The following is a 15,908-nucleotide window of genomic DNA, read 5'->3' as shown; positions in this document are numbered from 1 at the left end:
GGACATACTGGAAATGTAGACAAGATGATGAAGATCAGAGATCAGGGAGGGGTGGAATGGAATGGGAAAGTCTATAATGCCTGAGCAAGACCCGCTTTTCAGTCCAAGCAGATGATAGCGTTTAATATCCTGTATAAAACCCAGCTATAAACAGAAAACACATTGTGGCAAGCCCGGGGCTGGCTCTTTGAATGTTGACAGTTTCACGCTGGTTAGTGCAAAGACGCATGGAACTATTAAGTTCAAGTCCAAATTGTCCATTTGTGATGCAATTGTAGCTCAATTTTGCTGTGTTTGAACTTGGAATGTTACGCTTTCCACGGCTTAGATGACTGAGAACAGGGTTAGGTTAAAAAACAATGGGGGGACCGTGACTGAGGGTTGCGTGGAAATCAGCGAGAGTTGGTCACCGTTTGCTGATGGGGGGGTGGCGGTACCTTATATAGCGCCCAAGCACACCACAAAGGGAATCATAGCGGTGATAATCCTGTTGAATTACACTGCTGAGAGTGTTTCCAAATGGGGTCCAACATAATAATAGACACGACATTCTGTTACAGTTTCCCATTACCACAAGCAGCACCTGCAAGCACTTTTACATTAGCACAATTTGACAAAGGTATCAAAAGAATGTGGAAAGACATGGCAAGAAAACAGACGTGAATCCTTGGGAAGCCATTTTTACTCCTTCTATTATGTAGAAAAGCTGTCAGAACTTTAGTTTCCTCAATCCCCTTTAGAAGAGAAACTGTGAAAGGAAAAAAAACAAGCATCATGTGGCATTAAAAAAAACAATGTTCCTGCAGCCTGGTAAAAGATTTTACTTACTAAAGCTAAAAAGGTGGACAACGTTCTGACAGAATTGGACAAAGTTAAAGAGCATGGTTCAAAATGGATCAACCAGTCAATTGGCCAGAGATCTGAATAAGTCAATTTTCCCTAAATCTGCATTGCTCTGTGGAAGACAAGTGAAAAGGTGGGGAAAATCAGATTTTTCTCCCGCCTATTAATTAAATGCAATAAGGTCTTTATAACCATTTTTGGTATACTTTTTTGAGTTTAATATTCATTGGATTCAAACAAATCAAGGAACCTTCAGCTCAGTTTTATTAATTTTTTTTGTTTTTATGTGAGAGTCCTTGGCTACAATCTGAATTGATAAATCAGAGACAGATTAGAATCAGGCAGGAAATTGGCCCAATCAGATATTTAATTCAAAAAGAGAAGTGAGCATATTCTCACCACTGCATGATAGTAAATCGAGATCCGTAGTTAAACAAAAAAAACACATCTCCTTTTCATCAACACAATGTCCTTGCCGCTCTCCTTGAGATCTCAAATCTCAGACGCCTTGTGAAGAATATGTAAAAAATGAAACAAGTCTATGAAAATCAAGCCACTTACCCAAATTGTTGGCAGAGTCTGAATGCATGGTCTCTAAAATGTCACCAAATATCACATTTAAAAGGTAGTTAATTTTGTTATTTGATGTATTGTACAGCTGTAGAAGAGATGCTTAAAAACTGATGAGTAGAAGCTCAAGAGTTTCTGATTTTTCTCCCCCTGAATCTCAAATATTATAGTTTTTTTGGGAGGGATAAATAAGGTCACAGTAGCTTAGAGGCTTGAAAATTGTTACTGAGGGAAGAAAACTGAAAGCTCTTTAATTTCATAGTTTGTGAGGAGGTAAAAATTAAAAAAAGGATAAAAGACACTCTTAGAAATGAAGCTGTATTTACACTGCTAATATTGCTAACTGCCCTTGGCTTACATACAATGTTAAAGATAGTTTAAAATGTAACTTCTGAAATTACAGCAGGATCTTTTGACTTCAACGTGGAACTATTTATGACAGAAGGCTACCTGTAAGGCTTCTGTATAACTGCAATAATTTAACGAATAATTGAGTAATTTAACACGTTTAACTCCAAATCAGAGCTAATATTTACGTACAATGAAGGAGAGAAAAAACACACTTTGTAATTTTGTGCATTTGAAAAAAATAAACCTTAAATAGCTATAACCTGTCTTTCTTAAAGGAGATGGAGTTACCATTTGTAGTATGTTCAGATACTTTTCTCCCATATTTGGTCTAATACATGACACTTTTATTGTTAGGAAATCCAGAGTTTTAATTCAACCAGGAACTACATTACATATCTTGAGTGAAGATAACTGTGGCTATGGGAGTGAATACAAATCCAATAAAATCAGAAATCAATATGTGTTCACGTTAGTCTAAACTGTGCGTCTATAAAATTATTAGTTGAGGAATTTATTTAAGACCTCAAAGCAGGTCATAGAGAATCATGTGACCTAATTACAATTACAATAATGCAGTGGGAATCTAGTTAGCACAGCCACTGAAAATTGATCAGTCTCACATTTAAAAGGTAAATTAAATAAAGCTTTATTTCCGTGGTAATTTATCTGTCAGCTTGCTGTTTCTGTTCAGTTTGTTATGTACCTTGTGTTTCAGCTCCCAGGGGATTGCATTGAGAATTTATTCCTACACTGTTTTCTAAATAGTAGAGAAAAAAAAAAAAACTTTCCACCATTCAGATGCCGACTGAATGCTGACTGTTGAAAGGAGTATTTATAATGTAAAATTTATTGGACCAAAAAAGCAGTGCATAGCTGTGAGTGAAAGGAAAGTGATCCAATTATTTCTGTCCTCCTTTTATCTCCTTTTCCTTTAATCTGGAAGTGTGGCATTCATGTGTATTTGCCCTCACAAAATGCTATAGCTAGGAAAAGTAGCACTGCAAATCCACATGACAACACATTCCTCATGACAAAGCGCGGTGGTGGCCAACAACATTTCCACAGCAAAGCATGGCGGTGGCAGCATCATGAGGTATGGGTGCTTTTCTTCAGCAGAAAAAGGAAAGCTGGCAAGAGTTGATTGGAAAATGAAGGAAGCTAAACATAGAAATCCTAAAAGAAAGCAAGAGCTAAAATGGAGTGGCTGAAATGAAATTAACGTTATAGCCCAATTAACGCCCCAGTTAATTACTTGATTCTTACTTGAACCAAGTAAAACTGAACGCAAGACTTGAAAAGTGCTATTCGCAAATGCTCTTCGTTCAGCAATACTGAGCTTAAATGTTTTGCAAAAAAGGGCTTTAAACTCCAGTATTCTTGAAGAGACGTATCCTGAAAGCCCCAGAGCTGTTGTTGCAGTAAAAGGTGGTTCAACAAAGTATTGAATCGAGACATGAATACAAATTCGCATTGGATTTCTACTTATACAGTTTTGAAAAACATGCATCACTTTCACTCCATTCCACATTTATGCAACTTTTTGTGCTGGACTTTAACATAAAATCCCAACAAAATACAATAAAGTTTGTTTGGGTGTAATGCAAAAAAAAATAAAATGTAAAAAAAGCTCAAGGGTTTTTGATACTTTTGCAAGGCACTGAAGATACATGATGAATCTATATATTATGAAAAGAATGTTAATGTATTTTTTATTTTTTTTAAATCATTGTGGTGAACAAAGTCCCCGACTGCAAATGAGCTTCTTCAAGACGTTCGCCTAACAGGAGCAAGCTGGGGTTCAGTGTTTTGCCCTCGGGCACTTCTATATGCGTTCAGTAGGAAATGTGGCCCGATATCATCTCTTTTTAATGTTCACACCAGTATTATGTATGTTTTAATGTTCCGTGTCTCTCGAAACAACATGACCAGGGCGTTTTATAATCCCTCTGCTGTCCTGACTGAGATCAGATGGATCTAGAAGCCTTTTTACCACGTCTACATTTGACATCATTAGCCAGATTATAATTGGTGCTCTGTCGGCTGATCCCTCGCTTTACATGAGGATTTAGTCAGCCTGTGAATGAGGACGGCCCACTTTTAATCATCACACAAAGCAAACCAGGGGGGATTGAGTGTGTGAACAAGAAAACACAGATTGTCAGTAAACACATAGGATAATGGATAAGTTGTGGGGGGGTTGGGGGGGAAAAAATGAAAAGAATTTAAAGTAACTCAAACAGATTTACGGATTGGGAGAAGGAAATAGGTGTGATATTTTTGATAAACAAAGAGAAGAGAAAAGAAGATTTGAAGAGAGAGGAACCTTGTGTGATGAGGGATGAGCTGAGCTCCTGTCGCGAGGCGAGAAAGAATCTGCCAGAAGTATTAACGTGCCAGCGCTACTTAAGCTAAAGGCCCACAGCATGAAGACGACGAAATGATGCAGGAGATTTTTCAGACTGAAAGCATTAGGTCAGGAAATAACTATCCATCACATTATCATAATTGTGCAACTCCTTTGCAATAGAGCAAAAATCCCTGATTCTGCTGTTGTTGAAGCGGGGTAATCCTGTGTGCAACACAAGAAAAGCTGGGGAATGGAGATGCTGGCTGGCCTTGGGAGTTTCATTAGAAATGCGGCCCTGGGTGTGTGTGAACCCTCAAACAGCAGAGGAGGAATTAGAAGCTAAGCCAAAAAGACCTTGAATCACAGCCTGTGAAAGAAGGGGAGTGTGTGTGAAAGTAAATCCTTGATCAATGCAAATGTCTCTGGAGGCTTCCGATTCCTGCTGAATTTGGTTTGAAGTTGCCTGAAATTTTACCGAGACGTGTTTTTGTTGAGGAACGCGGTCCGAATGGCAGCTAATCTGCTCGATCTCAAAGCAGGCCGAGGCACAAGGGAGCGACATGTAATCAATCGCAATGAACTTTTTAAGATCTGTTCACACAGCTCTTAATTACAAAGCTGACTTTTAAATAGTGTGAGTGATGTTAATGCCCCTTTTTGTGACAGATTTGAACAACTCAATTCTGGCACACCCCCTAGAGGCATTGGTGATCTGGGGTTAGGAAAACATAAGACTTTCAAACCACAGAAACCTTTTTAAGCTCATGCAACTTTCAAAGCCTTCCCCCGTTTGTTCATAAGGTTTTAGAGGGACTTTTTCCATTATTGACTCTTATTTCAGAATGGAAGCTATGATAATGCAGCTGTACGGTGACTAGTCAAAACACAACGCCTCATGCAAGAGCTTTGAAGGTGACAGTTAAAGGGCTAGTTAGCTGATTTGGGTGTGGCATCATCAGATCCCATTTATTCTAATTTTCTGAGACACTGAATGTTGGATTTTTATTATCTGTAAGTCATGACAATCAAAATTACAAGAAATAATGTCTTGGAAAAGCTCCCTAAGTGTGATGATTCCACATGAGATATTTCACTTTGAGATATGACTTATATAAAAAAAAAAAAATCGCTTCTTTTAAGCAATATCTCATTTTTTTAAGCGTGTACTAGAAAAAAAATAGATTGTAGGTTGGTTCATATTCGAGTCAAAGTACACAAGGTTTTATATTGTGGCTTCAGTCAAGAATTGAATTGAATTGAATTTCTTCAAGTCTAAGACACAAACACGTGCACAATGTTTTTTCCTGAGCATTTGGCTTACAGAAAATGCAATAAAAAAAATAAATAAAAAAAAAACAGACCTTGACAAAAGAGCTGGGTTCCTGTGTTTAGATTTAATGCTGAAGTTTTGTGATTTTTATCCAATTGACATCCACTTGAAGGCCGTTGCTTCATCTTAACATTCATACCTGTGGTATGAATGCAAGAAGAAGAAAAAAAAATCTCTCAAAAATGCACCTTAAACCCTTGGAGGGCTCGTAGGGTTGCTTGGTTTGAAAAAGTTATAACAAAAGATTTCTACCAAAGAAATATGTGAGACTTTGAAAATTAATGACACACGCAATTTAAAGGTGATCGACTTTCATCTACATCTTTCTCTGTCGGCTTTAACTGGGATTGTGCACAGCATTGTCTTATTGCTGGGTTTCCTGACTCAAAACTTTACTGTTTTTTTTTTTTATCAGTCTTTCATCGTTCGGTTCTTAGCCTCAGCAGGCAACAGCTTTCTGAGAAAAAGCTGTAACATGCAACAGCACTCTGCAGGATTGTCCCCAAATGGGAAAGAGACACAGTTGGTGGCGGGCTGGTGAACATGGCGGCTCCTGAGAGCAAGACATTTCCTTTAGGACATCAAAAACAAGTCAGGTCAAGTTATACATCAGCTTCAACCTCAGGCACCGCTACTGAGGAGGAGGAATCGATTTCCCAGGATGTACGGGGATGCGGAAAATGTGTAAGTACAGATAGAAAGCTAAGATTTTAAAGTACAATCAGGAATACAGAACAGAGGGAAACATATAAATGACGTCATCCTACTTTTTTTTTAATGTATATCCTTTTAAAATAGATAGTCAAGAAACCCAGGAACATGAACTCACAATGCCATGACATCATATTGATGATATTGATAGGAAAAAAAAAATAAAAAACAGCATGAGGCAGGAAAATGCAGCAGGCTAAGTACAGCTGCATAAGACATCAGTGGTGTAAGATAAATGGGAGCCCATTAGTGCTGAGCTTACAGCACTACCTCAACCACAAACTGATGGCCAGAGTGCTTAGACACACTAATGTTTCACATCATCCTTAAAAACAAGCGATGCTCTGAGAACTCAGCTGATGATCAGAATAAGACAATTTTACTCTGGCTAGTGGTCAGCTAGGTATATAAACTAAAAAATCTGATTTCTTTATTTCTTTTTTTTTGTGGTATATCCAGCTAAACACTGCATAAAGTATTTGCAGTTACGATATTGCACACATTAATATTGTGATATGAAACAGTGTGCATCTCCACACGGAATAAAAACAGATATTAGTGTTTAGTAATGGTAACTAATTTAATGGTAATGAAACGCTAACATTTGACGCTACATAATTTTCTTTTAAAATTATGTTGTTCATTTTAAAAGAGTGAAATGGTTTTAAACTGCAGAGCAATGTAACAGTAACTGCTCTGTCATACAAAGTGTGATTTCTTTTCTTTTTTTTTAAGATAAATGATTGCTCATGATGGAGAATGATTCCATTTTCCATTTACTGCAGCTCCTTTATAGCTGCAATAAATGTATGAATCATTCTTGCCAACTTCTCAGTAAGAAAAGTAGCCATTTGCTGTCGCAAATGTCGCTAGAAGTTGCTAGATAAAGTCACTGACTAACTTTCATATTTGTTCATGTGTGATTCGGGAAGTAAAAGGAAGGAGCATCTCCTTTTCAAAGTAAACATTATTGAAATACTCTAAATATTTAGAACTACAAATACACTTTAATGAAATCATTCAATAATGTCAATTTAGTGATGTAAATACTTTGCCTGAACCCACAAAAATCAAATTTAACCACCTGCAAGTTCTTCAGAAGTGGGAGGGGCTCCGGGCAGCACTAAATGCTTGCTGTAACTGCAGTACGATTGGATGTTGTCGCCAAAGTCTCCATTAACACCAAAAAAATTACATTTGTCGCTTGCTTCAATGGGTCTAAAAAGTCACTAAAAAAAATAAATCAATCAATAAAGTCGCTAAGTTGTCAACAATGCACATAGCAGTAATTCTTTTTTCAAATAATTTAGACACACCTGTTATTTTCATTGGAGCTTATCAGAAAAAAATGGAATATACTGTGATATGATGCGCAGTATATTCCATATCATATGGAGGTAAAAGGTCTTTACCTTTTTTTCATAACACACTGCAAAGAATAAAGAATAAAGCAAAAGAATGTGAAAAAAAACAAAAAAAAAACATTTATACTTGCCAATAACTGCAGAAGCATGGTGCAGTTGTTGTATGTTGCTGTGGAAATGTACAAACTCATATTCATGGAGAGAATTTTTACACCAAAGAAAAACAATTCTTAGCGGTGGAAATCGTATGCGCCGGAGGCAGAGTGGAAATTCAAAGTGCAACACTTGGCATATTTTTTGGGCTTGTAGAAATATAAGATCATATTGAATTGAAATGCATAAAAATACTGAAAGTATTTTAACTTTTTTTTAATATACCTTTATAATTCATCACCCTTATTCTGGGTTACCGAACCACACAAAATATTTGCACAGATTCTTAATTGCTGCCTTTAAAAAAAAGTCACCAGATGCTGGCACTGTGTGGAATGTGCTGTTTGAATCCATCAGATGAAAAGATCAATATTCAATCTGCTTACAGCTAAAAAACAAGTTTACAATGTTATGGTCAAAACTGGTAGCCTCTTTTAATAAAACACAAAATGCAGGAACACCACACTGAATATTAATGAAATGTGGCCGTAAGGAGTTTAATTTTGCAGACAGTGTTTAATTACTATTTAAATTCATTTTGGTTATGTACATTTAATTAATGTCCATTTGACAATCTTTTTTTGCCATTTTTGTTGTTTTTTTCCTCTCTGTGTGTTGCTAAAAATTGAAAAACTGAAATTTGAGGAATTTTGAAATTGATGACAGACTGGAACTGTGACCATGAGATGATGCACATAAAGCTTTTAGAATCTTTACAATGTTTCAAAAATAAATAACATCAAAACCGCTTTTCCGGCCATATGAAAAGGGGAAAAGTCCAACTTTAACCCAGAATCCTACATGTGACAAAATATAGTGCATGATCATCTTCATTTTAGGTGACAACAACTTTTAAAAAATAGCCACTGTGCTGTAGAAAATACACCCCCAGAAGCAGGCCACCTATATAACAAATTATTTCAGGGGAGTCGAAACCACAGATACGATCTGCTATAGATGTTTGGCGATACCAGAGAGTGGAGCAGTAATGTGACAGGAAATTAACCTGCAGAGACCGCACAGTATTCAGCTGATTCAGTTAGGCTATACATAATTTCAGGTCATGTAGTCTGGCTTCGCAAGTAAAATGGAATAAGAGAATTAGAAATGTCACAGTTATGGTTAAGGTGTCCTGCAACTGGAGCAATGGGATGGGTTGGCAGGTTGATTAACTCTTATTTTTGTAGACTGACCTTCAGACAGTAATGGGTCATGTGTGTGTAGAAGTGCACTGCTGTATAATGAGTAGCCCGCATCACGTTCCACAATTCTCATGCAGATAGATAGTTGTGACATGAAAAGTGCTGTGGAAAAACTATTTGCCCTCCTTACAGCAAAACGGCAAACAAAAGATTAAAAATAAATAAATAAAAAATACACTCTTCTCTTCGGTCGAACTAAAAGTGAATCAATTTCAAAATACGGTGATGTGAATTTGTTGCATGTTAAGTTGACCTTTTCAGAAAGCTGTTGCCCTGCATCATTTTGTGGTAATGCGACACCACTTTCCTGACTTTCACGGTACTTAGAGCCATTTAAATCTCCCTCTTGTAGTGCATGTTCCCAAGTCATGTTACTTCCGACTTCGTAAATAATCAGCCTGCCGCATTGCCGGGCTGTGTCAGTGGCCTTGGTTGTCATGGAGGCTAACAACTCTCATTATGATCAAACGCAAGAGATGACACTGCTCTGAGAGAAACGGTGCCAAAAGCAGACAGATCAATTAAGGTCAGAGTTTTCAAACCAGTGGTCCACGGATTTGTTGAATTAAAGAAAAGAAAATGGGGCAGTGAATTGAAATAGCAGCTAATTGAGTGAGATTCCAAATGTGTCCGTAAACAAGGTTTGCAAGCTGCATATAAAGAGAGGAAACAAGCAAAGGGCGAGGACAATGAATGCAATAATAAGGGGATAAAAACATCTCATAAGCCTCTTTCAGCTGCACAAATCATACGGCAACTGAATGTGTGTGTGTCTCACTAAATGAGCATAATTGTGCTTTTCTGTAACATGCTGTGACAGGAATTTGACTAGGTCTGAAATAATAACATCTATTTTCAAAATAGTCAAATATGCTGCAGTCAAGCAGATATGGAAATAAGTAAGATGAGGTCTAATTTGCAAATGCATTAGTAGGAACGACCAATAAGCTTTAAGGTCACAGCGGTACAAAAGTCAAAAAGTATCAACAGTATCATTTTCAAAACTGTCAATACAACTTACATGAGTCGTGCAAAAAACAAGAATACAAGTGTTACATTTGTGATTCCGTATCATGACTGTACTTCCTGTTTATTCTGCTGAAAAATTGTGAGGAGCAGATTTGTAGGTAGGACTTATGGGACGTCATAAAGCCAATCAGCTAAAGGGAGTCTAAAGTTAGCAAGTCACAGATCTTTCTTTGCAGAGATGGAAAGATTCACAGACATGAGATTTTAACCCACATTTAACCTCAACATAAACTGTCTGCCAAGTGTTATTTTGTACTTTCAAGGTATATTAACACGTCATTAATTCACACCATCAAATTCACATTTTTATGTAGTTAATGTTCATCATTAAACCGTATGACTACTTCTGAATATTTGATTAAACAGGAATAAAAATAAATTAATCATTATAATCCTTCATTTTTATAGCTTTATGAGGAGTTATTTTGTGAAATATGTTTTTATTTTAAATAAAGAATACAATATATTTGTCAATTTATGGCAGCCTTTGAAGATGAATGGGCAAAATTAAAGGTTAGTTTGTGCAAAGTCAGCGGCGAAGAAATAAACGTCAAAGTCACATACTTGTCAAACATTTTTAAAGACCAATAATTTAATAAGGGTCATAAAAATGAAATACATTGTTTTAATATCTTTGCAGAGATACCGTCTTCATTTCAAATTAGAGGAAAAGAAAAAAATAAATAAACTTAAATAATTTAAAACTTAAAACTGCCAGGTATAACTTGAACATTTTAACTTCATGAATTTTCTATTAGATGTAAATGTAGAAGTTAAGAGCACTTTAAGTGCAGTCTGTGCTTTAATGATTTCACTGTTGGCTTTATGAAGGAAAGGCCAACAACAAGGTGTTGGCCTGCAGGCTTTCCTGGATCTGGACCCCTAAATGAACAAGTCTTTCCAGAATAATTTCTCTTCAACAGTTTCTTGATAAAATAGATTCATTTTAAAAAATAATGTATACTTATTTGCTCATAATCATTATTGATCATTAGAGATCCCCACCTGTCTTTCCAGTGTTTTTCATGGTGGTCTGGTTGGATGACTCTATGTTGAACTTGTCGAGCTCCAGCATCTGGTACTCGTCCAGCACCAGAGCTTGTTCATCTATAATATCCACAGGAGACTGGTCCTTTGCAGCACACTCTGGGTAAGAAGCTGCCCAGCCTCGAGGCCCATGGCTTCCTGCAGAATGAAGAGGAGACACAAAATGATACAGACCATCCACAAGTTAGGCTAATGGAGACTAGTTACCTTAATCTAAGAGAATTAGCTCTGAAACTACGATTGCTGCTGCAGCAGTCTACAGGGTGATGAAGGCAACACGGTGAAGAAACAGTCAAATGGTGCTTTATGTTAATTGTGCTGAGATTACAAAGAAAGCACCTCAACTTAGTATTGGTAATCCTAGTCTAAACTACCCACATATAGGAATATCTTTGTGACAGCCCCTAAAACTAAGGTAGAAAATTAAAACCAAGTTAATGCACATTCCTTTAAGTTGTTTTAAAAATTAAATAAACATTAATCAATAACTTGTTTAACTTCATATTAATGGTTCATGGATGTTACATGCAGCTGAATAACTTCCTGTACAATCCCTATTCACTCTCTGCTCTTTTAATCCTCTATCCCCTACAGTGGCACTTCAACAAAGGAATAATCCACAACCGACAGGGGTCCCCTTGATCCCTTCCAGGCTACAATTGGCCAACGCAACAACAAAAGCCGAGGGATCAGGGGAACAAGAAGGCATGCGTGGATTTCAACTTTTCTGGGTTAACACAATATTCATGATCTCATTCCCTACAGATATAGGACAACTTTGCCATGGGCTCATGAAAGAGATATGAGAACTCCCAGTCACTAAAAAAAAGGGGGGAATCAAGGATGGCTTTATGTCTTGCTATGTATAAACACCTTGCAGCTAAACAGACTGTGCGCGACTCCTTCAAAGAGACAATGTGATCCAGGATTATTTTGAAACATGCAGATTTTCACCACTTCAACCAGAGAGCAGCACACACGGATGGGGAGTGAATGTATACACACATATATCGTACGGTTCTTTGTGATTCAGTGAAACACTTACTAAAGAGATTAAGAAAATTAATCAAACACTGCCACCGGAAAATATTCACACCTATTCATTTTTTCCACCTTTTGCCACATTTTAGAGTTCTCCTAAAATATATTAGAGTATGTTTCTTTTTCTCAAAGATACACTCTGTTGGACTCTGAAGGACTGAACGTAGGAGGCTGGCATAACTTTTTGATTCAACAATTCACTGCGTTAACCTACTTCAACAGGAAGAGGATGAGTTTCAGGAAGGAAATCATGTGATGTCATCCTTCGCCTACAAGAAGGCAAAGATGTTTTCTCATCGCTGCATCAGGAGAGGATCTCCTCTTGGACGTGTCGTTCATGTGGACGAGGTCAACGACAAAGGGTGCCGCCTGCCTTTCTGCTTTCATTTTTGTTTTTTGTTTCAAAGGTTTTTTCCATCTCTGGTGGCCTTTATTTGACCATTATCACCCAGGAAAGTAGGTTGTGAGAGAGAGGGAAGACATGCAGCAAAGGTCAACGGGCCGGGACTCGGTCCTGTTGCGGACTGAGACCTCTGAATATGGGTCACGTGATTTACTCCTGCACAATCGTTGCAGGAGTAAAATAAAGTAACTTTTGATCCAGGACCTCTGGATCCAAAACTCTTCAATACAATCCTTGGTCTTACAGCATGTACAGCTCTGGAAAAAAATGAGGAGACCACTTTATATGATCAGTTTCTCTGACTTTATGTTATATTTTTGAGTAACATGAACATAGTTTTTTTATTCTATGAACTACTGTCAACATGTCTCCAAAATTCCAAGCAAAAATTTAGTATTTATTTGCAGAAAATGAGAAATAGTCAAAATATTGAAGAAGATGCACTGCTTCAAGAACTCAAATAATGCCAAGAAAACAAGTTCATATATATTTAGAAGTAACAACCCTAATGTTTTAACTCAGGAGGGGTTCAGAAATCAATATCTGGTGGAATAACCAGGACGTTTTCAATGGGGTTCAGTGCAGTGGCCTTTCTTTTTTTTTTCAAGAGCTACATATCTATGCTGAACTGTGACATCATTGCATCGTTTTATTGGTCCTTTTTTTTAAAATCTATTTTTACTCTTTACAGTTTTTACTTTCAGTAGTTTTAGTTTCATCATTTTATGAGTGCCTGACTTTATGGAGGCCTGTGCCTGAACTCACTCCTTTGTTATGTTGGCTGTGTGCTTCAGAACACTGCAGTCGAAAGATAAATCACTGCCTTAGTTTTGGTTAGTGTGGACATGTGCTGCCACCACCGTGCTTCACAGTAGAGATGGTGGTAGCTGGAGTAGCTGTCTCCAATTTTCCCCAAGACATGATACTTGGGGAATTTGTATTTTGGATTCACCGAACAAGATAACTTTGTTTCAATTTGTCTAACAATCTCTAAGGAGTTTATAGCAGGAGTTACATTTTTAGCATTGGAGAAAAGGGTGTGAATTCTTGTGTGCTTATTTTATTTAGCATTTAAATTACCTTATAATGTAAGGTGCCCGACCTCTCACCTGTTGACCACTGGAGATGGGCACCAGCACCCCTCGTAGACCCCACAAGGGATAAGCATGTTGATGGATGGATGGATGGATGGATGGATGGATGGATGGATGGATGGATGGATGGATGGATGGATGGATGGATGTCCATTTCTTACTGTGGGATATTCTCTGTAGACTTTTTAAACAGTAATTATGTTCAAATCAATTTGAGTATAAGTCTATGTTGTAACAAAATGTATAAAAATTGAGGAGGAGGGAACACTTTCTGTTGGCCCAGTATCTGCCCACTGGTGTGCAGACAAAATGTCAAAATCGTGCGACACATAATTTGCAATATAGTGAACTGTAAAGCTCTGAATTGGGTTGAGTTTTACAACGCGTTTGAGCTGCATGTAAAACTAATGGCTGCATTAGCAAGCAGGATTAACTTTGTCAGCGAGGACTATAGATTTAATAGTATTTCTGCACCAGCAATGTCACAGTATCTCATATCCTGGGATACAACACATTATAAATTAAACATTAATGCTATGAGGCAATTTGAAAGCCGCTTGCCAATCACAACAACGCGGAGGATTTACATAACATGGAGCAAATGTTTACAATTTTCAGATAAAAGCCTTATGCCTGCAAAAGTTTCTATTAAGGCTTTGTTTACAAAAAAAATACATCTTCAGTATATTCCATTCCATTTGATTTGAGCTCGCTAAGACGTTAGCCACAACGCAGCTTATACAAAATAGAAACCGTGAAGCCCAGTTAACTGCCTGCGGCACTGTTGCACGATATTTTGATTCAAAAGATGAAAGCTCTTTGAGGCAATATATTTTTTATATCAACAATGAAAGAAATGACTCACTCTTATGTAATAGCCTAGCTACTATGAGGTTAATCTCACTTTGAATCAACAGCCTCATCAAAATGTAACAGCTGAAAAAAAGTCAATCATCCGGCAACAGAGGCAACTATAAAAGCCCACAGTATGTTTGGTTTGAGAAACCAGGACTAAAAAGGGATGGGATCGCAGAGAGGCTGATTCCACTGCTCCATGGGCACCGTCCAATGAGATCAAAATCACTTTTTTTATGTTTACATCTCAAAAGTTGCTGTACTTTAACCAAGTATGAGTTCCTGTGTAATAACCATGACAGGCGCATCGATGACCAAGAGTCTTCATGGTAGAATAAACATGCATCTTAATGAATTCTTCAATTGGTTCATACCAAACATATGATGTCGTTGCTCCAAACATGCTCTTCTTAGATCAAATATAAAGGATCCAAACAAAGTGTGAACATTTCTCCTGACTGAACCGAAGCTCAAACTAAAACACGGGGACATGCTTATTCTGAAAAATACTAAAGATAAACTAGTCTAAATCAATTACTTAGGACTATTATCAGTCCCAATTATTTTTTAAAGAAAATGCATAGTGTCTTCAGCAGGATAGTCTGGATTGTATTTCCAACAACAGCTTTGAAATTGTTTTGCTGACAAGTTTCAAATTTATCAACGATTATAGGACAATAAAACTTTTATTCAGTCATAAATGTTCATCTCTGCTTTCCATGTCCGTAATGTTTCACCCAAACTTTTGAATTTACTGTACTATGTTTGTTGTGCAATAAAAAAGTAGTAAGTTAATGTTTTTAAAAAATATATTTACCTGTATTATTGGTTAGCATCTGGAAACTGAATTATACAACTTTAAAATTGGCCCTTTTTAAATTACTATAAAAAGCGAAAATGTAAAAAAAAAAAAGAAAAAGAAAGCAGCTGTTTTAATTCCCATATATTGTTTTCCAAAATCAGAGAAAGAATCAGAAAAGTTTTATGCAAATCTGAAGCTTTTTTTCAAACTCCAAAACTCCAAAAAAATCTAACTGAGCACCATTACAATTCAGAGAAGTGAGTAAAACTAAAATAGAGATATATAAAAAGAAACGTTATCTTTTGCTAACTTTCCATTCAAACACAAATTACATCCCATTTAATGCTAGAGGGATCTTTCTGCCTTTTAGGAACAGAGAAGGAGGTGCAGTCCTAAAAATCAGATAAGTAAGGGTTTGCACAGCAGTCGATTAATCTGTCTCATTGCCATTCATCAGAATCAGAGTATAATGTCAGGGTTTTAGCCTTTCCCACTGCAGCCAGGATTAACAAGGCCGAGGTGAAGAAATTTAAAATAATTACATGTTCCAAAAATGTTGTGTGAAACATTACCTACTACGTCAGTTTCCAGCTGCTTCTGGCTTTGGTGAAACACCGCCACGTTACCCATTTAATGTGCTTAAAACCTCTTATAGACGCAGCGAAACTACTGAATTAAGTATCTCAGAAACATTTAGAAAGTGTTGCACAAAGAGACGTATGATTGCAGTGTTTTGTTAGTGGCCAGAACACAATTGAGCTAAAGA

At 37.0% G+C, this 15,908-nt stretch overlaps 1 protein-coding gene across 1 annotated transcript in view; it reads right to left on the bottom strand.

Moving 5' to 3' along the window:
• ca16b (carbonic anhydrase XVI b) overlaps positions 1–15,908 on the bottom strand; it is a 157,510-nt gene that overhangs the window by 59,338 nt on the left and 82,264 nt on the right. Inside the window, exon 3 of the mRNA XM_081607086.1 lies at positions 10,906–11,085. Coding sequence (XP_081463212.1) covers positions 10,906–11,085 — 180 coding nt within the window. The remainder of the gene's footprint in view (positions 1–10,905; positions 11,086–15,908) is intronic.

The sequence above is a fragment of the Poecilia reticulata genome, chromosome 5 (assembly GCF_904066995.2).
Source record: "Poecilia reticulata chromosome 5, P_reticulata-male-v2, whole genome shotgun sequence".
Lineage (NCBI taxonomy): Eukaryota > Metazoa > Chordata > Actinopteri > Cyprinodontiformes > Poeciliidae > Poecilia > Poecilia reticulata.
This window is presented reverse-complemented; position numbering and strand designations above follow the sequence as displayed.